The 25,110-nt window shown below is 39.4% G+C and overlaps 2 protein-coding genes across 5 annotated transcripts; one reads left to right on the forward strand and one right to left on the reverse strand.

Moving 5' to 3' along the window:
- Positions 1 to 1,708: 1,708 nt before the first annotated feature.
- Positions 1,709 to 7,121, forward strand: nme6 (NME/NM23 nucleoside diphosphate kinase 6). The gene is made up of 6 exons (XM_031731975.2): positions 1,709 to 2,009; positions 2,248 to 2,350; positions 3,868 to 3,970; positions 4,187 to 4,226; positions 4,868 to 5,028; positions 5,921 to 7,121. Exons 2-6 carry the CDS (start codon positions 2,258 to 2,260, stop codon positions 6,070 to 6,072), a joined length of 549 nt encoding a protein of 182 aa, XP_031587835.1. The 5' UTR covers positions 1,709 to 2,009; positions 2,248 to 2,257; the 3' UTR covers positions 6,073 to 7,121.
- Positions 6,870 to 11,441, reverse strand: baalcb (BAALC binder of MAP3K1 and KLF4 b). Of its 4 annotated transcripts, none has more exons than XM_039598536.1 (5): positions 11,263 to 11,441; positions 10,480 to 10,655; positions 10,023 to 10,236; positions 8,554 to 8,753; positions 6,870 to 7,065 (listed from the first exon to the last, which is right to left on the reverse strand). In XM_039598536.1, the coding sequence occupies exons 3-5, from the start codon at positions 10,201 to 10,203 to the stop codon at positions 6,901 to 6,903; spliced, it is 546 nt and encodes a 181-aa protein (XP_039454470.1). In that variant the 5' UTR covers positions 10,204 to 10,236; positions 10,480 to 10,655; positions 11,263 to 11,441; the 3' UTR covers positions 6,870 to 6,900. The 4 variants fall into 4 exon arrangements, with proteins under 4 accessions (XP_039454470.1, XP_031587837.1, XP_039454471.1 ...); XM_031731977.2 differs by having other exon boundaries at positions 11,149 to 11,441; XM_039598537.1 differs by having other exon boundaries at positions 10,476 to 10,655; positions 11,149 to 11,441.
- Between the last annotated feature and the right edge of the window lie 13,669 nt (positions 11,442 to 25,110).

Below are 25,110 nucleotides of genomic sequence, written 5' to 3' on the forward strand. Positions count from 1 at the left end.
AATTTATTTACAGCAAAGCAAATGATCAGAAAATAGCACAACACCCTCACATAACTTTCATATCCAAGATTCTTTTCTCTCACGTCTTCCTAACGATTGAGTTGAATGCCTTTATTGTCAGTGGAAGATGTGTATGTATATGTATGGGTTGTAAAGCCAATAAAAACACAAAAACTACAGGTTACATAGAATTTGGGTCTTCAGTCTGTACTCTTAAAATATATCCAATTTAACTCTGCACCTCTTCTTATCCTCTTCAGCCCTCTCATGGGAGGTAACAGCTGTCCTGTCACCCCAAGTCACATGACATGGGCAGGTGGGCGAAACCTATGTGGGACATCTAACTACCCTCCTCCCCCCATTCTGTCTCTCTGAATGTCAGACACACACACACACACACACACACACACACACACACACACACACACACACACACACACACACACACACACACACACACACACACACACACACACACACACACAATCTCTACTCTTCAAGGGTGTGGCCATTTTGCATTGCTGGAATGTGCTCTGTGTTTGTAATTCATACTGTATGTCTGATCTGCCCCAGTGTTGAAATACCAGAGACAAAAATCTGTCTCGTTCCAGTCCCTGCTTGTAGCTGGTGTGCTGCTGAACTCGACGTCTCGGTTTTATGTTCAAACATTCTCGCTCACTTTGATGTGCTGGGAAATTTCTCTATATCGATCGTCTATATCACATACTTGGAACTGCTGGTCCTTTGCTGATAATTTGATCTTTGTGACATGGAGTGTTATTTCTACATTAACAATACTCAGGCATGCTGTGGCTTTTTTGCAATGCTTAGTTGGTACTAAAGTGTTCCAAGAAAATATCTCCCACATCATTATACTGTTTACACTGAACAGTTCATATAAAGAATTATGGATCCATGCTTTTGTGTTATTTACATCAAATTCTGACACTGCCTTCTGACCAGATGACATTTTTTAATTTTTCTATTGTCCAGTTTGGTTGAGCCTGTTAGAATTGCAGCTGCAATTTCCTATTCTCAGCTGACAGGAGTGTACCCGGTGCAGTCTTCTGCTGCTCTAGGTCATCTGTTTCAGATTTCAATGTGTTGTGTGTTCAGATCTTCGGCAGATCTTGGTTGTAACAAGTGGTGATTTGATTACTGTTGCCTTCCTAACAGCTCGAAACAGTCCAGTCATTCTCCACTATTCTGAAATCAATGAGCTATTTTTACAGAGAGAATTACTGCTCTATTGCTGCTTCAATAGAGCACCTTTGAATAATGTCTCTTTTTAAGACCATCTTCTTTAAACCCTAGAGATGGCTGTGTGGGACAATCCCAGTATATCAGAGCAGCCCGTCTCGCACCAACACTCATGCTACATTCAAGAATTATGGATCCATGCTTTTGTGTTATTTACATCAAATTCTGACACTGACTTCTGACCAGGCGACATTTTTCCATTTTTCTAGCGCTCCCATACGGGAACAATAGGAAAGTATTTGTCTCATTCCAGTGCCAAATGCAATAATAAGTGCAGTATTTATATATGGAATCTCAGTAGGCCTATACCAGTACTTACGTGTAGTTACGTTCCTATTCTACCTACATGTTATTGTGGAAATCAAGAAAAATAATTCCAAAAAGCTTCTATTAGAACTAAAGTTTATAAGACATGAAATCTATGTTTTTTCTTCTTCTTCTCGCGGGGGAACAAACTCTGCGGGCACTGTTTCTGGGGACCCTTTTTACGAACGGACAGACCAAGCACCGACTCGTTCAGCTAATTTTCACATTTTTAGCGTTGTTTTTGGTGTAATTGGACGAGCAAGGATGCAGACTGTATTCACACGCTACAGTTTAGATAACCGCTAACTCAACAAAGTTAAGCGTTTTTATTTGCAACAGTATTTGCACAGCGTTTTTATTTAACAGTATGTCGGCGGCTGTTGCTCTGCTCCCCTTTACAAACTGATTGTTGTTTCTTTTTTTGGACAGAAGTCACAACAGAGGTTAGTATCAGTCACGAACTCAGCACTGACGTGTTGGAAACTGTGTCACGCAGAAAAAGTTCGTATTTTTTTTAATTAATTTTATATGATTTATATTAATGGTAAATTAACGATAAAAAAATCGAAAAAGAAATCGCATCTTCGTTGCTTGTGGTGTTTGTTTTGTATTAATTTAACTAAAAATTTAAGTACTTTAGGCGAGTTGGATCTTATCATTGAGGGCGTATTTTCTGTTCAGTCTTTAGATAATGTTGCTGACAAGTGCTCGCCTGTCCAAAGTGCTGCAGCTCACCCTGGCGGTCATCAAACCAGATGCTGTAGCTCATCCTTTGATGCTAGAGGTGAGCTGCCCTCATGTTTCTTTTAAGTTACAGAATTTAAGACCTAAGATTACACAGCTTAAGTGGTAGTCTGAAAGCTCACAGATCAAAAAACTAAACTATCACTTCCTCGTGGCACAGATTCAACAAGGTGCTGCAAACATTCCTCTGAGATTTTGGTTGATATTGACATAATGGCATCACACAGTTGCTGCAGATTTGTTGGCTGTACATTCATGATGAGACTCTCTTGTTCCCCCACATTCCAAAGGTTCTCTATTGGATTGAGCTCTGGTGACTGGCCATTTGAGTGCAGTGATCTCATTATCTATGTTCAAGAAACCAGTTTGAGATATTTTGAGCTTCCTGAGAGTTGTAATACTCAGACAGGCGGTGGCATTTAAGTGTTGCTCAATTGGTACTAAAAGTGTTCCAATAAAATCTCCCTCATTACACCACCACCATCAGCCTAAACTATGCATACAAGGCAGGATGTATCCATTCGTTCATGTTGTTTACACCAAATTCTGACTCTACCATCCAAGTGTTACAGTAGAAATGGAGACTCATCAGCACCTGATAACATTTTCCACTCTTCTGTTGTCCAGTTTAGGTGAGCCTGTGTGAACTGTGGAATCAGTTTCCTGTTCTGGGCTGACAGGGCTGACACCCAGTGTTTTCTTTTTGCTCGTGTAGCCAATTTGCTTCAAGGTTCAAAATGTTGTGAAATTCTCTTGTGCAGACCTTTGTTGTAATGGGCGATTGTTTGAGTCACTGTTGCCTTCCTATTAGCTCAAAGCAGTCTGGCCATCCTCCTCTGACCTCAGGCCCCAACAAGTAGATCATCGGTTTCTGAAATACATCTATTCTGACTGTCTGTTTGTAGTTCAGCAGGTTGTTTTCATCATGTCTACATGTCTAAAAGCATTAACTTGCTGCCATTTGATTGGCTGGTTTGATGAATGAGCAGATGAACAGTTGTACCCAATAAAATGACCAGTGAATGTTATTTTCATTTTTCAAGATTTCAAACATTTGTTGCTCTTTCTCAGGGCATTACAGTTTGCATGGTGTGGTTTAAATACTGTTCCTTATTTGTTTAATCTGTAAAGATTAGTTTTTGGAATTAATGAAGCATAAATGAACACATCTTTCTATTTAATTATGTTTTTTTTAACCCACTGTCAAATAAAACAGCAATTAATTAATTGATGTTATCTGTTCTGATATCAATTTAATTGAGTAGTAAAGAATCGGCATTTGCTCACTTCACAGACCTGGAGGCTTCAAAATCATAGCAGCTATGTCTATCATAAAATATTCCATCAGTGATAGGTTTAATTTCACTTGTTAATGTGCATTACTTTATTATCATCTCAATTTAAAGAATAAGAGGATGACCTTTTGAATCAGAGCTGTCAATTTTTACCCTTTTCTCTCCAAAAAAATCTACCCACAGTAGGAAAAAGCATATAAAGTTGATCCAGTCATGTTTTGATGCAACTTGGAGGACAAACATGATGATTTCTATATTTCAGGCTCTTCACCAGTTAATTCTAGACAACAACTTTGGGATTGTTAGATGCAAAGATCTGGTCTGGAGACGACAGGACTCTGAGAGGTTTTATGCTGAACATTCAGGTTTGGAAATATTTCATTTGTGTTTAAGCTTTACTTAAATGAGAGAAGTACTGCTGTAGTATATGATGTAACCAAATAAACGAGTCAGCAGCCTATTTTAACAGGGTGCACTGTATGTATGACTGTTAAAAGAAATAAATGTCTTGTCAAATGAAGGATAGCTGTTTTCTCCTTTTTGTTATTGAAGGTCTTTATTTTCTGTTTTACAAATCTCAGGGAGATTCTTCTATCAAAGACTTGTTGAATTCATGTCAAGGTAAGCCTCCATGCTTATATCATGGACACATTTTGTTGACTCCATGTGATTGAGTTATGATTTTATATGTTTGGATGATTGTTGTTGGGTGTTGTATTTTAAATGGAATAATGGATGGAGAGCCATCAGCACCTCTGCTGATAGTACTCCAATTTCATGCTCAGTAAGGCACCAGTAAACGATTTTCCCAAAACAGCATAACAGGAGTTTCAGTTATCCGTGTTTAGAACACAATTCCCTGGTGCAGTAGCCTAAATATCGCTATGCAGACCACTCACAATACGTCCTCCCGCTGCGAGCCTCCATGGGATTGGTAAAGGTGTTTGTAATTACTTTGTCTTTTTTTTCTCTGCTCACAGCAGTGAAGCAGTAGTTGCTACAGCAACCCTTCACTGACTGCTGCTATTGATATCGCAAACATAGGAAGCATCTTCAAGTGTGTCAGCCAGTCAAGCTTGATGCCGCACCAGCTGGCATTGTTTAGCTAAAACGGATTTATTTATGGCTGAACTGTCTTCCCAGGAGGTCCTGGGGGCGAATAGATTAGATTTGTATGAAGAGTGTTTTTTTGGTCTGCTATCTAGAAAACATCAGCAATGTTCAAAGTCAAATTCATGACTGCTGTTGAAATTTGTCTGCAGTGGGCCAATGCGAGCGTACATTTTAGCCAGGGAGGATGCCATAAGCCACTGGAGAGAACTGATGGGGCCGACCAAAGTGTTCAGAGCCAGATTCAACTCGCCTGCTTCCATCAGGGGCCAGTTTGGACTCACAGACACAAGGAACACAACTCATGGCTCAGGTAAAAAAGCTCCCAAGCTCCATAATGCTAAAAAAAATTATATGTGTAATGTTAACAATCTATTATTGTGAATATATTATCTTAAACATATGCAAGAGGACATAACTCCTGCGGTTACCAGGTTTACACATCACTAAATTTCACATCTTTTAAAGCCCATCAGTTTCTATAATGGTGTTTGGAGTCATTGAGCAGAAAACAAAATAGTGCAAAACTGTGCAAAACACCTCTTTTCTTTTTGTTTCACTAGAAAATTGGCAAATGGGTGCAATGATTTATTGAAACGTGCAAACATGCATGAAAATATAAGGCAAAACAGCTTTCTGTAGTTTCAGGAATAGTTCTCCAGGCTTTTTCAAGGACATTCAAAGCTTTTCTTCAGATGTTGGGCTGCTTTTTTCAGTCCTGTGTCAAGATGATCACACACTGCTTCAGTAATGTCGAGTTCTGGGCTCTGGTTCCATTGTGCCCCACTGGTATGCTTTTACTGCATTGACAGTGTGTTTGGGTCATTGTCATGCTCAAAAAATGAAGCTATTGCCAGTCGGATGCTTTCAACATAGTATTGCATGGTGGATCAAAATGTGACTGTACTTTTCTGTGTTCGTAATTCCATCAATTTTGACAAGACCTCCAACACCACTGACTGAAATATAGCCCTAAACCATGACAGAGCCTCCACTGTGTTTTACAGATGGCTGTATACACTCACTGTTGTACCTCTCTCCTGACCTCCTCTGTACACACTGATGTCAGTTTGAAGCAAATATTTTGAATTTGGATTCTTCACTCAGTCAGTCCTGTTGCAACTTAAATTTTTAGACCAATTAAAAAGAAGCCTGTTATTACTATGCTAATTTTTGATTTTCCATTCTGTTATTGTTTTCTGTAGATTCTCTTGAGTCGGCTCAAAGAGAGATTACTTTCTTCTTCCCAGACTTCTGTGCAGACGAGTGGATGAAAAAGGAGGAGCCATTGTTTAGATCAGGGCAGATACGTTATGACCATCAAAACCAGATTCACACACTTTCATTGTCAAGCTGACACCAGATCAGCTCAACACTGTCAACATCATCAGTATAAAGACTATTACTATTACTGTTTATCTATTGCTCACATGTATACAGAGGTACCTCAGCTGAAGGCCACACGATTACCTGATTGTCTTTGAGCATGTCAAATGAGTTCATTTTAAAAGGACAGTACATTTCGGTGTTTAATTTATTATCATTAGAAAACACAAATAATGACAGAATTTTAAAAAGTAATCTCGATTTCTTACAAAACAACACGATGCTGTTCGTGAGCGCTTTTTCTTTTTTATTATCACAAACCTCCGTCCAGGCTTCACTGTAAATAGTGCAATCATCACAGTCAGTTTCCTGAGCCTTTTGCTTTGTAGGACAGCAGCGACTACAAATGGTGCATCAATGCCAAGTAACAAAACTATGAAACATTTATATCATATTAAATAATACTGCAGTAATTGTTTTACGCCTATGTTCATGTTTAAATACATCTTAAAATGTGAAAATACTCTGGATTAAACTATTTTCGAGTTCAGTGCTAAGCAATGATTTCTTTACACTGATGTGGAAACAAGCTGTCAGCTGTAATATACTACAATTGCTTTTAATATGACATTTGCTGTAACATACCACGTTTTGTTTTGCCTGTTAACCCATGCTTGTTTGATCAAATGTCTCTTGTAAAAGTCTCCAACATGTCAGTGAAACATACATCGTACAGTATTAAATACACTAGAAATCAAATTTTTGTGCTTTCGACACTTGTCGGACCACAAAACCTGTTCGATTTCTTTCACAGTCATGATTATTGTCATTTTTTGGCTTTTTCCAATGTCCCCTCCACTCAGGTGTTTTGTGTTGCCACCTGTTTGATAGCTTCCACTGGTTTCATGACCTCATATGTCGTGAGGGACTTCTTCACCTTCCCGTTCTTGTCCACCTGGTGGATGCTCTGTGTGACTGTAATGGTCACCTGCTTGGTCGACATCCGATTGTCCTGCCATTTTGTCTGTTAATGGAAAATAAATGGACAACAAAAAATAATAAAAAACACTGAAATACTGACAGTGTGGCAAATATTCTTCCTGGGGTCCTACACACTCAAACCAATATCAACAACATGTCAGTGTAAAACAAGCCAATTCTGCTTATACAGACAGCAATGAATTTCGCAGAACATAAAACTAGTTTATAACAGGACACCAAAAGAAGTGATAGTCAACATCTGCATTACTTCATTGCATCCAAGTGACTTCTTCAGTCTCAGCTGACTGCAGGTTACCCCAACCTTATAAACAGTACATTTGCACAGTAACTGAAACCAGCCCACTGAATGAACAATAGGTTGACAGGTCAGTTCCTTGATCATTAATATGCAAATTGTCATGACCATTGATAAACAACCATTGATCAAAGACCATTGGTCAATGGCCATAAGTACCATTCACAGAGAGTTGGGGAATGGCTACAATCACAGCATTGTAAGATGGTGAAAGATGTACCCTTTGGCCCCCTCCTCGATTCATAGATAGTCTTTCCCTTTTCACCTAATGTCTCTGTCTTCATGTCTTAACAAATATTTAAATTCATCTTTAGTACTCTGTTGCATAATATAAACTGGTAAGGAGTTCTATCCTATCATAGCTCCGTAAATGATTGTTTTCTGTGTTCACAGTGTACAGCTTTATTTTGAGCTACCTGCAACTTTTTAAAATTTCTTTTGATGAAGCACTCAACCAGATTACACTGCAATAATCAAACTGCGACAGAACAAATTGATTGAAAACATGTTTTATACCCTCTGGTGTCTGGTGTTTAAACCACACCACTGACAGACCTCTACCTATATTACTTATTAAATTATAATATCAGTATGTTTTGACCATGTTAATTTACAATCCACTGTTCTACCTAATCAGTTTCTCTCCTGGTCTGCAACTGTTCCATGGGAATATTATTATTACCAAAGCTTAAGTATTTGTTATGTTTTTGGTTGATACCTGTATTACCATACACTTTGGTTTGCTAACATTAAACATCAGTTTATTATCATTCATCCAATTTTCTACTGCCTTCAAGATATCTAACATATCAATTGAGATATTAAAAATTTTAAAGAATCGTTAATAAAATCCGAAACTAACAGTGGCCCCAAACAGGTACCTCGAGGCACTCCACACATCACATTTCTTGTCTTTGAATTACTATTAAAATAAACGGTCTGCCTGTGATTTGTCAGATAGCTTTCTAACAAATTTCAATGACTTGCTTGAAAAAACACAATTTACCAGCTTACTTAATACCTAGACAGTGATCAATAAAACCAAAGGCAAAATCTTAGAAGTGATTGTATGAATGTGTTTAGCTCCAAATGTGAAACGAAATGTTTGATGTGCCACACCTTCGATGTAGGTCAGTCTTCCAGGGAATAAAAGGTGCTGTGATGCTGTGAGCTGTTTCGAGCACCTTTAAACACATTACAGAAGGAAAGGCTTACGATCTCTTCAGTGTGCAGAACACTTCTGCGCTGCACTGTGGTTCCAGAAGAAGGAATCGTCGTGTCCTGCTGCGGAGAGCCCAGTGCTGTTGGTGTGCTGCTGGGCTTCACATCGTTCAGGCTGGCTTCAGACATGGCCGAGCAGACCTTTAGGTAGGCCTGAGCCGGTGGTGGGAGGCCGTCTTCAAAGAAATCTGGAACTGTAAAGATGTAGAGGTTCAGCTATGTCTGCTGGTGCGACTAAGACAGCTGTCTTTACTTATGTGTTTGTAGCTTTTATACATTTCTATGAATTTTCTTTTTTTTCTCTTGAAGTTTATCAATTTCAGCTTGATAAGATAACCGCTATGCCACAATTAGCTTCTATTAGGAGTCATTGGTAAATGAAACAGTAGCGATTACATATTGACAACTTAGTTGTGTTACACTGAACCAACTTGATGGTACTGTGGAGGCGTGAGCTGTGATCAGTTATTCGCAGGTAGTCGATGTTTGCATTTTACAGATGTGTGTACACCTCATCTCCTCGTTAATGTGTGATCATGTGTCTAATGATAACAGATGACATATGGTGCAGGTTGGACAAAACCAAAACACAAAATGAGGACATTTTAATGAATATTTTCTATAGATATACTGATTTTAATTTGGAACCACAACTTATTATGATTATAATCATAATAATCTGTTTGGTTCCCAGCTGCTGATTAATTTAGCCAGTTTTGGGTCTGTTTTATCTCTCCAGATTGAAGCTCAAGTCAATTTGCCTTCACAATTACATCAAGGCTCCTCTCTCTGCATTCACTCATGCCTGTATCTGTTGCCATGAGAGCTGAGCCCTGTTTGAGCACAGTGGCTTTTGAAGCAGCCTAACATCCCCATTTACTGACTCATCTCACCTTGGCTTCAAAGAAAAGAAGAGGATCCATCTAAGAGATTTATCTGTTTCTGATGTCCTGACCTGTATGTAGAGACACATACAACTAACTGCACACTAGAAGAACAAAGGTCTCTAAAGTGGATACTTCCTCTGTCACTCATGTTTCTGTTTTCTTTCTTCTGCATAATGGATTCTTGTTGAAATCAGGCATGCCATCAGCACAGCCCTTGACATGAAGAGATGGTCCACTCCACTTTGATAGAAAGAGTGTAAAAAATGGGCAAGTCATTGCTAGTATGTTCAAATTATTTACAGCAGTGCGATTTTAAAGGATGTACCTTACTCATTTAAAACGGCAGTAGAACATTAGAAACTACGGATTGATGCAAAAACAAATAGACTTAAAATCATCAGTTACAAATATATTAAATTCTGATGGGGGAGCCTCCCACCCCCCTTTATATTTCTTCATACAGTAATCAAGGATATTTCTTTTCAGCAGGTTAAACTAATGCCTGCTCCGGTTAAGAGATTAAGTCAGTATTCATTCACCCATCTGCTCAGCCATACAGTAATTCATTCTTCTTACCAGGGCTGATTGTTTTCTCAGAAGTGAAGCCAGCCTCTGAGTTCTCAGAGGGGATGCTCTGGATGGATGACAAGGGGATATCTGTGTCTGTGCTCGTCAGCCATGTCGACTCAGTCTCTTTTGTCCAGCTCTCCAGGTAGCGAGGCTCCAAAGCGTCAGTTCTGCTGCCCCCACAGCCCATGGCTCTTCACTTCCCAGCTCAAAAAGATTCACACTGGAAGTGATTTGAATCACAGGAAACTGTGATGTTAAGTGTGTGTCTACTGATCCAGTTCTTTACACGACATGCACTGCAAAACAATCTAAATGACTTAAAAATGATGAGATAATTTCTCAGTCTGCCTGCTGTGCACTGTGAGTGAACAACCAGACCTCTGCAACACAGGAGTCATCCAAATACACTTATTTATGCACTTTATTCTCTCATATGAGAGATATGGCACAAACACATACTTACAGCACAGCACACAGCTGTGGGAGAAGCTGAGGGCCCTCATACAGTTAGTATTCATCAACTTCTATCCTTCAGAGAGCAGATTATGTGGTCCCACCCTGTGTTAACTCAGCTATGTTTAGGTTTGTTTAAGCAGCATCTTCTGATTATAAAGTAGACCAGGGAGACCGTGTTCAAATCTACAGGAGACAGATGAGAGAAGTTATTGAAATGTGTGTTTTTCTATCTATCTACGTATTGGAAAATCAAGTCTTCCTCAAATTACATGTAAATAAAATCTCGGTTTCACTGATTGTCAGACACTGAATTAGCCGTTCGCAGTCAGGCCTTCGGGCTCTTTATACCGTCCTATTAACTTATTTAGCCACCCCCCCCCCCTTCAGATCATGTAGGTGGAGAGCGCTGCTGTAAAGCCATAAAGTCGCATATAGGCTCTTATATAAGCGAAGAAAAACACATAAATCATAGTATATGGATCTGTCAGCTGGCGATACATTGGAAGCTTTCGCGTCACTGTCATCTTCAAAGGCCATAGGAAAAAATATCAGCGCTGCCGTGAAATACATAAACAGACAGACGAGATGTAAATATGTATGACGGAAACGCGAATGACGCTGTAATGCAGATGAATCAAACACCGGACACTAACACAGATGATCTCTGAAGGCTTACGGATGCTGGAAAGTCGGGTTTTTGTCTCGCCTCGGTGCTTTTCCAGTGTGTCGTCTGCCAGTCAAACCAGTAACACACTGTTAATAATGATAATACTAACGACACGAGCACAACCGGTAACACGCTGCGCGTCCGCACGCTGCTGCACCACCAGCCTCTTCATTCATCCTCCTGTAAACACACTGAACGGCGGATCTGTGGCGGAGCGGTGTATGTTAAAGCGTCCATCCTCTTGTCCTGAGGATGAGGGGGTGTACTTGAATTCAAGCAGAAAAAAATCAAAGTATTACCTCAGCTGTTGCCAGGTAAACTTCAAAATAAAATAACGGTCCTCTGTGAACGTTGATTGACTTTTGTTTGATAACTGTGAACTGAGTTGCACTTTATTTATTCATTTCATATTTTATGACAGTATCTGATTCCAAATTTCTTGTCTATGCGGCCTTTAAAAATGTGTTTACAGTCCTGACAAAAACTACTACTTCTACTATTACTACCACAAACTACTGCTACTTCGATGTGTAAAGTGTGTAGTTTCACACAAGTTATAACATTTGATCTTCCCTAACACCCCTTACAATATTTTCAGTACCACCTGCCTATCTCCGCTTCCTGTTCTCAGGAGTGGGACCCATTGCGGTCCTCTGCTGCTGTAGCCCATCTGCTTCAAGGTTCAGTCTGTGTTGTGTTCAGAGATGCTCTTCTGCAGACCTTGGTTCCAGTGAGTTGTTATTTGAGCTGCTGTTCCCTTCCTATCAGATTGAAGCAGTCTGGTTATTCTCCTCTGACTTCTGACATCAACTATTTTTTTTCCTAGTTGATCAGCAGTTCTTCAAGTATTCAGACCAGCATGTCTGGCACCAACAACCATTCACAGTCACTTAAATCTCCTCTCTTCCTTATTCTGGTTTGAACCTCATCTTGACCACTTCTACATGAATCCACCATCTGGCTGATGCCTTTCTTTGCGGGGTTTGCATGTTCTCCCTGTGTCTGTGTCAGTTCTCTCTGGGTTCTCTGTCTTCTTTCCACAGTGTAAAAACATGCAGTTTGTGGGGTTAGGTTAACTGGTAATTCTAAATTGCCCGTTGGTGTGAATGTGAGTGCGAATGGTTGTGTGTCTCTCTGTGTAAGCCCTGTGACAGACTGGGGACCGTGTCTAGGGTTTACTCTGCCTCTCGCCTTATGGTAGGTGGGATAGACTCCAGTCCCCCAACCCTGAATTGGCTAAGCGGAAAAGAACAGATGGATGGATAAATACACTGAGTTCCAGTGGTTCTCTACACTGACACGTCAAAACATCCTGTGCACAAAAACACCCTGTAAACATTTAAATATGCTACTTCAGTACTGCTTCAGTACTGAAGCTTCCCTTCACAATAAAAAGGCCGCTTCTCTCTCAAATCTGCATTTCACTGATTGCTTGTGAAACTCCTCACTTGGCTGCAAAATGCACATTCATCACACTTCTGTGCTGTGGTTCCGCAATGAATTGAATGAACAATAAACATCATCCCTCTTTGTGCTTTACTACAGAGAGAACACTACAGGTCTGCTTGTGGAAATAGAGGTCATTTATTCCTGACATATCTGCTGCCAATAAAGCACACTGCAAAAAAAACAAAACACACACACACAAAGAAAGAATGGAGCTCAGACTGTAAAATCAATTCACTAATGTGAAAGTTCGACATTTGTTCCTGTCAGAAAGAAAAGATTTAATGTGCAACATCATATGGTCTATGCCCCGGTCAGTTAGTGATGACTGCTTCCAGTACTGCAGATGAGGTCCTTTAGATTCCAAAGACTTGGCAGGATACACCAAACTTCTTAATATACAGGTGCAAACATAAAACTCGTCATTGTTCACTTTTTCATGTTGAGGGAGCTCACCGTGAGCAGCTCTCACACACCTGACCACCCTCCTACACACAGGTGCATTAGACAGAAAGCAGAACACACATTTCACCTCTGGCTTTACTTTGGGGATTTACCAAACTGCCAGCTGCCCTTTAAATACACGATAAACCATTAATTTGTGCAGATCTGGCCGATCCTGAGCCAAATCACATCTCCATGACTTCCTGTGCTCATTCCCCTGTCACCTGGCAAATAAATCTTGCTTTCTGTGGACAGCCTGGTCAATATGAAGCCGGACAGCTTTGATTTGTATATCCTGAGCCTCTGTCCTATTGGACTACTGGTCAATAGGCCTGTCTTCCCATTACCCTGGTGATTAATGTGGCACACGGCCAAAAGCTACACAGGAGTAAATTATTCCAGCAACAAACAAAGATCCATGCAACAGTTTTTTATTTTAGCAGTGAGCAAGTCTATGATACACTGTAATGAGTAACATGTTACATTTAAAATATGCATGGTGCATATGAAACATGTCCAAGGTGTCAAATAATGAGGTAAGTTTCAGATAGATTTTTAAACTGCTGTTCAAAACTTCTATTTATGAGGGGCAGCCAATCAGAGGAAAGAGAGGGCATCATTAAAAGGAAGAATGCCAAAAACTACTTGTTTTCAGCTGAGGATAGAGTGAGGAGGGGCTGTACCAAAGCCCATGTGTAAGATGGATCATTTTGAATTTTGAATCATGCAAAGCTAATCTGGTAAAGTCCATGAATATATAAAAATGGAGCTGTAAAGGTCGACTTTAAAAAGTTATTTCTTATAAAGCAGCTGCTAAAGTTCAGCAACTGTTAAATGTATGACACTCAAGATAAGAAGTGAGTTGTCATATTCCCTTTAAATTTATGTACAGTCTGTATGTGTCAAACCAAACTGCCTTAAACCTCCCCCCTTGTGTTTCCAGCTGGGTTTTGTTGATAACAAAAAATATGCACTCTCCACTGATTTGCTAAAGTTTCTATGAGAAAGAAAAGAACTTTTTCTGGCAAATTCAGTTAGGCAAGGGAGTGAATGAGCCTATGTGCAACAGTGAAGCGGCCAAATCCCAACTTTCACTGGGATTTTAGTGAGACAGCCAGGAAAACTAATTAGGACGCTTAGAACTTGGGAAAGGGGGGTAAAAAAACATGGTTTTGCAATCAGATTAGCTGCAATGATGATCAAAGGTATGCCATATTGTTCTAAAACTTAAAACTTTTAGAGTTTCAATTCTTTAAATTAACATCACAGGGAAAAACAAAACCCTTTGGAAGGGACACTGAGATATTATCATGTCCGCTTGTCTGGATTCCATCAGCAAATTGTTGATACTGCAGCTGCCAGCAGCACAAAGAGCAGCTTATCCAGATTGAGGTTTGCCTCGAGGTTGTGGTTCATCGGCATCAATCACATCTCGGGGCGTTTTTCTGGCACAGACGCGCCTCCTCTCCTCAGACCGGCAGTGGCAGTCTCCCCCTCTCATGAGACGCTTTGCCAGAGATCTCTCCAGAGGTTGTGTTCTTTCAATCCATCACAATCTCAGCGAACATGACACCTTTTCATTAGTGCAAAGTGTTCCAGAGCAGAGGAACGACCACTGGCCCGAATAAGCATGCGTGGCTAAAATGAAAGTATTTACTCAGTCAGTGTAATGAGATGTGGATGGGTTTATTTACACAGGGCCACGAGGGCTCAACGCAACACTACTGAAAGATTGTCAAAAATTAGTAACAAATCTGCTTCCAGCTCAGTCTTTTTATTAAAGGAGAAATTACTTTTGGACTTTGCCCTAATGGAGCCAGGCGAAAGAAACCACACAGGACAGCATCTTTAAATATCTCTATATCCTCCTTCCTATTAAAAAATTCTAATCTGAAAACATGCTGTATAAATTAATGTATTTCACCATATCTTGATGAAATGGCTTTTTATCCTATTTAATTACCCAAGTAGCATGAAAAAACCCCACTGTGCAGCAATTCCTGTGCAGCACTAAAAGTCATGTTTGCCCTAAAAATGATTCATATTGGCTCCATAAAAACCTCATTCTCCATGACTGATTTATGTAATTTCAGTTACTGTCATTTTACATTATCAGGGGGAAGTGCTAAAATTGATCTTTAGCCACTCCTCTGGCCTCAATTGATATTTCCGCCTTTTTAATTTCTGGCGAGGGCTGGCTCATAAACGCAGCCTTTGCACTTTATGTGCTCCATTCGTTTTATCCTGCTAAACACACAACTCTAATCCTATCAAAGGCAAAGAATATTCCAGAAAGGCCAATAGTGGAGGCTTAAGAAGCGAGAGAGCCGAGCATTAGTATTCATGGAATTTCTTTGGCGAGAACCTTAGTTTTTAGGGAAAATTATCTCATGAAGGGGATGAAGCTTACGTAAACAAATGGTAGGAGCACCCCCCCCTACAAAAAAAGTCTGGAGGTCAGCTAAAGTCTATCTATCTTGTGTTATGAGTGACACAACATAAGTGTTTAGCAAAGGTTTTCCTTTAGGGAGCTATAATAAGCTCAAAAAACGTCTGAGAAATCACTGTGTCCCACTATATTCTGTAATATATGACTAATATATGACTATATGATGGCTTTGGAAGGCCAAAATCAATAGATGATCTTGTGCAGGCAGTGACTCCTCACAGCAACGCTGGACCAGTCTTGCCTTTCGTGAAACAAAGATTATAAATTAATTGGCTTAAGAATGACACTAAAACTCATGTAATGGGAAAGAGGTCCTTAGGGGACGTGTGAAATAGTTCAGTAAATGTCAGGCTTATTCCCATTTCACATTCACAGCTTTGTATAAATTTAGTCTTATGTGTGGCAGCAGAACAGAGGGCAATGAGGTCATAATGAGTAGCCATTTACATTTTGAGTATCAAGAACAAATTCAGGTATCTTATGATGATGATAGTTTGACCTGCTGCAGGGAACCACACAGGGCAGGGATGTCAAACTCATTTTACATTGGGGCCACATTACAGCACACTTTCATCTTAAGTTGGCTGAAACAGAAAAACTCTATTTTCTGTCAGTGTAAAAAGATTTAACCACACATTTAATCCCAGGTAATAGAAAAGAAGACGTTACATTTATACAGTACGTCTCAGTTTTTCTATGTGGTGAAGAAACGCTGATGTAGTGAACAAAAGAAATCTGTCAGCACAAATAAATAGAAGAGTGGAATTACAGAAAAAGTTCTGGTACCTCATTACCATCTCCTGCAATTACAGTTACAAGAGAGCAATTCATAGTTAATAAATTATAATTAAGAAATATTGGTGATATAGAAATTTCTATTATTGCTTATCTGTTACTTTGTTGTTATAGGAATGGCTGTGGAGGAGGTCTGCCCTCCTTGACATTTTCTGGAGGTGTCCAGTGGATTGGAGTAATATTTGGATTGGAGCTGGGCCGATTCCGGTCCCCGGGCTTTATGTTTGACACCCATAACATTGCATATTATTAGTAGGTTTGTTTGCATTTTTCCTGGTAAAATTTGATACTTTTTTCTTATCTGCAATTACAGGCAACAGCACAATGGATAAATGTACCCCAATACCAACACCCTGCAAAGAAAGCTCCCAATCAAGTATAAGGCCAACATTTTGGTTCACCACTTTGATGTAACAAGAACTTTGCGATTCAAATGCATGGGCATGCAATGCTAAGGTTGTTCTGGGTTATCACTAACTGTGATGGACAGTGACAGTGAATTAAACCTGATTACCTTCCCATTCATTGACTGGCGTGCAGCTAATGCCTCTAAAAGCACGAGGACATCTCTGAAAACAAAGGTGCGTTAGTTTGCGTGGGATCTCCACCAACAATTACACAGACCGATATAATTCTGGAAGGTTATTTTGCTTTTTAATGGGAGTAATAAAGATACCGTGCGAAATGCATCAGCCTTGATTTAATTTTCCGCGTTTGATTAGTTGCACGGCTATTATTTCACAGGCACGAGTGACATTTTGACAGTGTAATTTCTACCATTGTTTAAAAAGTGCCTTAGCAGTGTCAAGAGCCATCCGAAGCTAATGAGCCCGCGAGATAATTTGGGTAATTAGTCACTCTATACTCTTTGAGTGCAGAGCCGCTAATTACTTTGAGGAACGATAATGTGCCCTCAGGGGAGCAGTCAGACATTCGTAAAGTCAATGGTATCAGTCAAAGAGCTAATTTAGATTCATTTCTGATATTTTCATCCAAAGGCATAAAATGAGCTGTGGATCTGTTTGTTTAAAATGTTACAGATATCCTCATTTAGAAACTATGACACATTAGTTCACATTACACAGCAGTAACGTGAGTACACCAAAGAAGATCACCACCCATCTCCTGTCCGCTGACTATCTACCCCTTCTAATTAAATGGTGAGTGGTTGGCTGTGTTACAGTGATGACGAACTGCTGAGTCAGAGGATCATCCAGCAGCACTTGTGTGAGTCAGCTCATCTTAACTGGTTGTTTTACAGATTTTTCTTTTCTTATCAAAGTGATACTTAAGCTCTGCTTGTATTACACATTCTGCTTTCTCTGCATACCAACAATTTTCACTTTAATACAGAATCAATACATACCAAAATGAGTCCACATTACAGAAGCGTGTAGAACAATAAAAGAAGAGCAGGCGGTGCAGCAGATGGGATTGTTTCATACGCTGCTGATTCACTGTAATGGGAAGAGTGCACCTCCATGTCTCATAGCCTGATGCATGAGTCTCACAACTCAAACTGACAAGAGGACAGCGAGAAAAGAACATCTTATCATTATGGCTATTTCTTCCGAAAACCCATTTCTATTTTTATTTAACTGAAGCTCCTGTTTGTTGTAGGTTTACACTGCTCGCTAGTCGCTGCACAAAATGATCTTGAAAGCAATCCTGATTTAAAAAACAGAGGAATTAAACATGTACAAAAGTGAGAGGAATGTATGTAAGAAGGATGAGAGAGACAAGGATGTGTTAGTCAAAAAAAGTGCGCGTCTGAGATGATGCCCCTGCTAATCATGAAACTGTCAAAAAATAAATTTAAAGTGCAGGCAGACAAACTGGTCCACTGCTCTTATGTTTTATTATACATCACCACTGCTGAGGTGAGCTGCAGTGTGTATTTTTGATGAAATGGGGGGGAGCTCTGCTGCACATTTGCTCTGAAAACACATAGAAGCTGCAGATTTTTTTGTGGATACTCAGTTACATAAACATATGTGTCACTCTGCAATCAATTTTAAAGCAGCACAAACTATGACGTGTGTTACTGTTTAAAAGGCCACATTAAACAGCTTTCCACTTTGAATGAGAATCCACATCAGTGTCTTCTTGCACACGACCACAGAGTCACGGAGAACAACGAAAGACTTTTTGCACATTCTGGGCACCTCTTTGGCCTCAATGAACTATAAAACTGAGTTACAGCCAGCACTCTGATTGAGCCTCCTCTCTCTATGGCTGTTCACACTCTCACATTTATCTGACGTGACATAAGCGCCAACCTTCAGCTGCTATGGCTGTGTTAGTGAGTGACTTTGTCAGTCATTTTGGCAGCCGCTATTGCTGATTCATGTCTCTGTCTTTCAGCAGAGCAGTTTGCACCCGCTGACAAAATCAAGTTACACGACATCAGTTCAATGACAGCTACCACTGCCTTTGGGCTTCATTTTAAAATTGTTCTTAATTGCAGGCGATGATCCTAATCGACCTGATGCTGACACATAGTTAGTCACCTGTGATGAAGTGCATCCCAAGTGGAAGATAATGACATTATTATTATGCTGGAGAATAATCACTTATGGTTGGATATTAATCCGAAATTAAGAAAAATTAGACAGGTACTCTTTAATGCATATGCAACATTTCTTTTCATATGTGAAAACAATGACAGACTAAATTAAAAAAAATCAGCTCATCAGATGACGGCTGGCGTTTCTTATTTTGATCTGGAGCAAAACAGCTGACTGACTGATTAAAACTGCCATTATAGCATGACTGAAGGGCTAAACATCCACCTCTGACTCTGATCACATCACTAAGCCTTGAAAATGAGGAAAGTATTAAACGGTTGAGGAGCGAATATTAATCCCAGATTATCTGCAATGACTGTTGAGATACTAGTTAATGAACAGCAGGATTAAGCGCAGAAAAAACACTAAAAATACCTGAGTTGAACAAACAACATCCATTGAGGAGACACTTTATTAAGTATAATTTAAGTATATCTTGCTAATACTGTGCTGGAACCCCTTTGGAGTTCAGGACTACCTTAAGTCTTCAGGGCATTGATTCAACTAAGTGTGAATTGTAGCCTCGGTTTTCTGTTCTTAGCTGACAGGAGAGCCACCCAGTATGGTCTTCTGCTGCTACAGCAGAAGATGCTCTTCTGGATACCTTGGTTGTAATGAGCGGTTACCTGAGTTACTGTGAGTTTCCTATCAGCTTGAAGAAGTCTGGCCATTCTCCTCTGACCTCTAGCATCAATACTTATAATTTAACCCAAAAAATGCTCACTAGATATTTTCTCTTTTTCATTCTCTGTAAAGTCAGGAGTTGGTTGTGTGGGAAAATCCCAGCACTTCTCGTCTGGTACCAACAACCATGCAACATTCAAAGTCACTTAAATCCCCTTTCTTCCCCATTCTGATGCTCAGTTTGAACATCAAGAGGTTGTCTTGACCTCATGTCTGCCTCACTAAATGCGTTGGGTTGCTGTGGTGTGATTGGTTCATTAGACATCTACATTGATGAGCAGTGGCTGGTGGCCAGAGACTGTGAGGTCAGTGATACAACTGTAGGCAGTGAATATTTCCCACTGCCACACACTTACCCATCTAGCTGAATAAAATTTTACTCATCCTCAATTATTACACTGAGAGTTGAACACAAAGAAGGGAACAATATGAAGACATGCTGAGCAGAGTGCTGCATGATATGATGACATCAGGTAAATCAGATGAATTTCTCCGGTGAAGTAAGCCTTGATGAGAAAAGCATGTTGAAGTCGACTCTACATAATTAATTATAGACAAAGCTCATTATGATTCTTGAACATGTTTCGATATTCTTAAGGGAGGAAGTAGTAATGATAGTAGTAATTTCAGGAGCTGATGGAGCTCTACATTATGGTTCTGGGTGATAACACAGGTGTGTCAATGCTGACGTGCTCTTCAGATCAGACAGTGACTAATTCCACATAGATGCAGTTTCCATTTATCTTTGTGCTAAAGTTGCAGGCTCGTGTGCTTCTCGGAGAGCAAAGATGTGGAGGTGGGATGACGAATACAGCACAGTATGAGAAAGATGGATGATGCGTAAAACCTGAGGCTGTGAATTGTGTGAGTGTGGAACACTGAACAAGAACAGTGATTACGACCTTCAGACCTCACCCTGAACTCAGCTGTCCATCACATCTCAAAACCATGGAAACGCTTCAGTGAGTGGGGCATCAGGTGGACCAAGGCTTTCTGTTCTTTTCTCAAAAATCGGTTTAAGTTCATGTTATAGTTTCATTTGCCAAATACTTGGGAGGTTGAGTAAAATACAAATAAAGGCAAAAGACAAGAAAATGTCAATTGTGTGAGCTGATTTTGTTTTTTGAAAAATATAAGCTCATTGTGAATTTGATGCTTGCTAAATATTTTCTATAGTGTTGAGACAGAGGCATGTTTCCATTCCATCACCTCTTCTTTTCACTCTGTCTTTGAGGACCAATGGAACCAAATCCTTTATTTTTGAAAATAAAATGTTTGCCCATTCTTGCTTCATACAGGATTTTAGTCATGCTGCTTTGCTGTATGTTGTTTTATTATAAGTCAAATCAGAGTCAGGAAGTAAGAGTTTACCCAAAAGGCAGTTTGTTTGCATGATGGCATAGGTTGCTTCAAAGTCTGTATACCATATCACTTCACTGTCCACACTCAAGTGAGTTTTACATCCCCATGAACCTAGAAGGTGTTGACCAAGAAAAATCAGTAATCAAGCTTGATTGAAATTTGCAGCAGCCTGCATGGACAAGCTAAAGGCCTTCTGGAGAATTGTTTTATGATCAGATGAGACAAATATTGAGCTCTTAGGCCACAAGGGAAGGTGAGGCTTTCAATCCCAAGAGCAATGTACCAGCTGTTAAGCATGGTGGTGGTAGCATCATGCTCTGGGGTTGCTTTGTTGCCTGTGGTACTGGTACATTACATGAAGGGGATAGAAAAATGAAGAAGACTAGCTCCAAATTCTTCAACTTCATCTTAAAACAGCTAGATAGTGGAATCTTAAACACAGTTGGGTTTTCCACCAGGACAGAAATCCCAAACACACATCAAAAATAGTTTAGGAATTGTACATTTGTGGATTATGCTTAAAAGCTGGGCCCATGTAACGAAACCAACCAATTTGAATGAACACTGTAACATCTGCCAAGAAGAGGGATTAAATATCCAGCCAGAATTGTGCACAAAGCTTCTTAAAGTGTCTGGCTGAGGGGCAACTTTGTTAAATGACATTTAACCAAATATTAGTGCAGGTTTATATATATTTCAGCCTGTGTGCATACTACTGAATGTATAAATGCACTCTCACACCATTAAAGAAGCTGAGTTTTGAAAAGTGTGTTGACAGCTAGCTGTATGGCTTTCTCCTAGCTGGCTTCTTGCTTATTTTCTTTCTTGCTGAGCTGATGCAGAGAATTATTTCTGATCTTAGGGGCCAAAGATCACAGCCATGCAGTATTGGTTTGTCTTTTTTTCTTGCATACAGAAATTTCTCTGGCATTCTTAAATTGCTGCACTGTTTGCCCAAACTGTTTTTCACAGACTGCTTAGCCCCTGCCCATGATTACCCCCCAGATATCTCTGTGTATTCGAAGAACTGAAAGTGGTGGCTGAAACATCTCCAACAAGTCATATTCCTATGATTTGTTGGCGATACACTGCAGAATGTGTTTAAACTGGAACTCTAAGCAGACCCTTTAAACTGATTTCATTTCTATTCCATATGCCATCTTGTATTTCAAAGTTTTATACTACAGAGAAATCCAAGCAGATAGAAGGAGTGTGCGAGCTATAAATTGGATAAATAAGATTTATTTTCTGTTAGTTCTGATTTTCTGCTCTGTTTGAATAATGTCAATAGTTCCAGAGCAATATTCAGCAGAGGCAGAGACTAACCTTGAATTTACCTTCAGAGCCTGGGATTAGAAACTTTTTTTTTGCATTAGATCAAATGCTGTGAAAAAACTGCACTTGTAATCTGTCACTCTGCTCTCTAAAATGCCATATTACGCAACTAACCCATAGATTCTCACATGAACCCAAGTGAGAATCGAGCTGATAGGCTATTTTCTTAAAAATTCTTTATTCACCAGCTCCTTTTTAGCCCACTCAAATCTTTAACACTATTTTCTCAGACCACATGGTGGCAACAGTGTCTCATCTTATCAAAAGCCAACTTTAATACAAAAAGATTTAATTTGAAGTAAAACAAAAATGAGACAACATGTGTTCTTCCCGCTGGCCAAAAAGGCATTGCTTTAGGTGTTACTACTGAGGATGACTCATAGAGAGAGAAGAAAAATAGTTGAAAGGTTCCTGAATTAAACTCTCTTCATGCTCTTAATGCGTGAGTCACATCATGGGCTCTTATGAGTTAAAATGGAAACCACATACAGACAATAGACAGGGTAAATGTGAAGGGATCTTTTCTAAAGTTACTGATAAAGGCAGTATTGTTTACACAGGTGATTCATTAATTGTGTACCTGAAGTTACTATTGATTTCTGAATGCTTTTTTTAAAGGTCCATTTAAGCTATAACAATTATTTTTGATCATCAAATGTGATAGAGCTTGTGTTTTTTAAATGTTGGTTAGTACTTTTGCTTCATAGCAAGAAGGCTGGGGCCATTCTGTGTGGAGCTTGAACGTTTTCTCTGCTACTCTGTTTTCCTCCCACAGTCCAACGACATGCATGTCAGGTTAACTGGTGATCCCAAATGGAATGGGTGAATGGGTGTCTGTCTGTCTGTGTTAGCCCTGGGATAGATTGGTGACCTGTCTAGGGTAATCTCTGCCTCTTGCCACATGACAACTGGCTCCAGTCTGTTGGTGGATGGATGAATGGACAGATGGATGGTTAGTAATGGAAGAAATCAGAAATCTGAACACTTACTGTACTTCATTTGATATTAAAGCAAAGAGGGAAATTATCATGAAAAGAAACAAGACAATAATATATAGAGGTCCTTACATGAGCAAATACACTCTCTCTCTTTTCTTTTTTCTTTCTTTTTATACTAAGAAAAATCAGTCTGTGAATGAACTTAATAAAAAGCAGTAGGCTTTCTAGAAGTGAGTGATTATTATGTTATAGATGTAAACAACTGAATTATTGCTGGTTTTGATTCATGTTTAATTTGATTGCTTTAACATAATACTGTTTTACCAGTAACATCACTGCCAGCTCAAATGTCAGTTCATGACATTTATTTACATTCGAGTCAGGATCTGGTAACACAGTGCTTTGCATTGTCAGAAACTACATTTAGTGTCATGGTCTTAATTATTATTTAGTCCGCTATCTTTCTTTTTTATCCATTAGTCACATTTTCTTCTTTTTCTTCTTAAAAGAAGCATTTTTTTCCTTTTCATCCTGCTGATCTTCACATCCTTTGCCATCTGACATTTATTTTTCCGATTATGCTGCTTTGTCAAAATCCAAGACTCTGTTAAATGTTTGAGTTGCTTTGGCCTTATGATGTATTATGTGTGTCAGATCACGGTCATTGTTCTAAAAAAGCAACTTCTGTAACCGACACAAAGCTTGTGCATTCACTCGATTTAAAATACAGTACTGCAAACAGTAGTATGCATTTAAAGTAACAAAATACAGCAAATACAGTAAGGCACAATGGCAGTAACAGATTTCCAACAAGCTTGAAAGTCAATATTTAGTATGACTATCCTTAGTATTCAACACAACCTGGATTTTTAGTTTTCTATGTATGCTTTCGTTGCATTGGCAGTGTGTTTGGGATCATAGTCATGCTGATAAATGAAGTTGTTGCCAATCAGATACGTTCCAGATGGTTTTGCCTGGTGGATCAAAATCTGATGGTAATTTTCTGTGTTCATAATTCCATTGATTTTGAGACAATCCCTAACACCACTGGCTGAAACCACCACAGAGCCTCCAGTGCATATAACAGATGGCTGTAGACAATCACTTCATATATACTGACAGACTTTAACCAAAAAATTCAAATGTTGGTTCATAACTCCAAAAGTTCTGTTGCTGCTGATTTTCAGCTCAGTTCTGAAAACTGAAAACCAGCCATTTCTCCTTGTTTGCCCTCCTTAAGAATGGCTTCTTCACAGCTACCCTTCCACTGAGACCACTTCAGTAGATGGATCAACTGAAGGTCCAGGTGCAGCTCTTAGATCCTGTGTCAGATCTTCACTATGTTTTTCCTCGTTTAGCAAGAACATAAACATTTATCTCCTTCCTCTTTTGTCATCCACTTGTCCAGTTTCCTTAGATTTTTTTAAAGACACACTGCACACTAAATGGCCTGAAAATGGCCTGTATTTGTATAGCGCTTTACTTAGTCCCTAAGGACCTCAAAGTGCTTTACACTACATTCAGTCATTCACCCATTCACACACACATTCACACACTATGCTGAAATATGTCAAGGTTTTGGTTAATAACTCTGTAAGAACCAACTCTTTGTTGGTAATGGGAGCACATTGTAAATGACCTTTAAATTGTCAGACATATTTGGGTAATATTTTCACATATATACGTTTTAAAATATTTTGGTTTTGGTTTGAAGTTCATGCTTCTATTTTGAAACAGGAAGTTGTAGCAAAAAACAGGGGGAAAAAGCAGAAGGCTCAGAAAGCAGAAAGAAATGTACATTGCCTGTGTTAATAAGTACCTGACTGACACACGGTTTGTTAATGTTTTCTTTATTGTAATAAGTTATGTGCGATCAATTTAGGAGTTCATGTGTAGCTGTAAGCTAGTGAGGTAATATAGTTAAACAGGTGAAATGTAGTAGTGCCATAAC

Source organism: Oreochromis aureus, linkage group 15, assembly GCF_013358895.1.
Source record: "Oreochromis aureus strain Israel breed Guangdong linkage group 15, ZZ_aureus, whole genome shotgun sequence".
NCBI classification, from domain to species: Eukaryota; Metazoa; Chordata; class Actinopteri; order Cichliformes; family Cichlidae; genus Oreochromis; species Oreochromis aureus.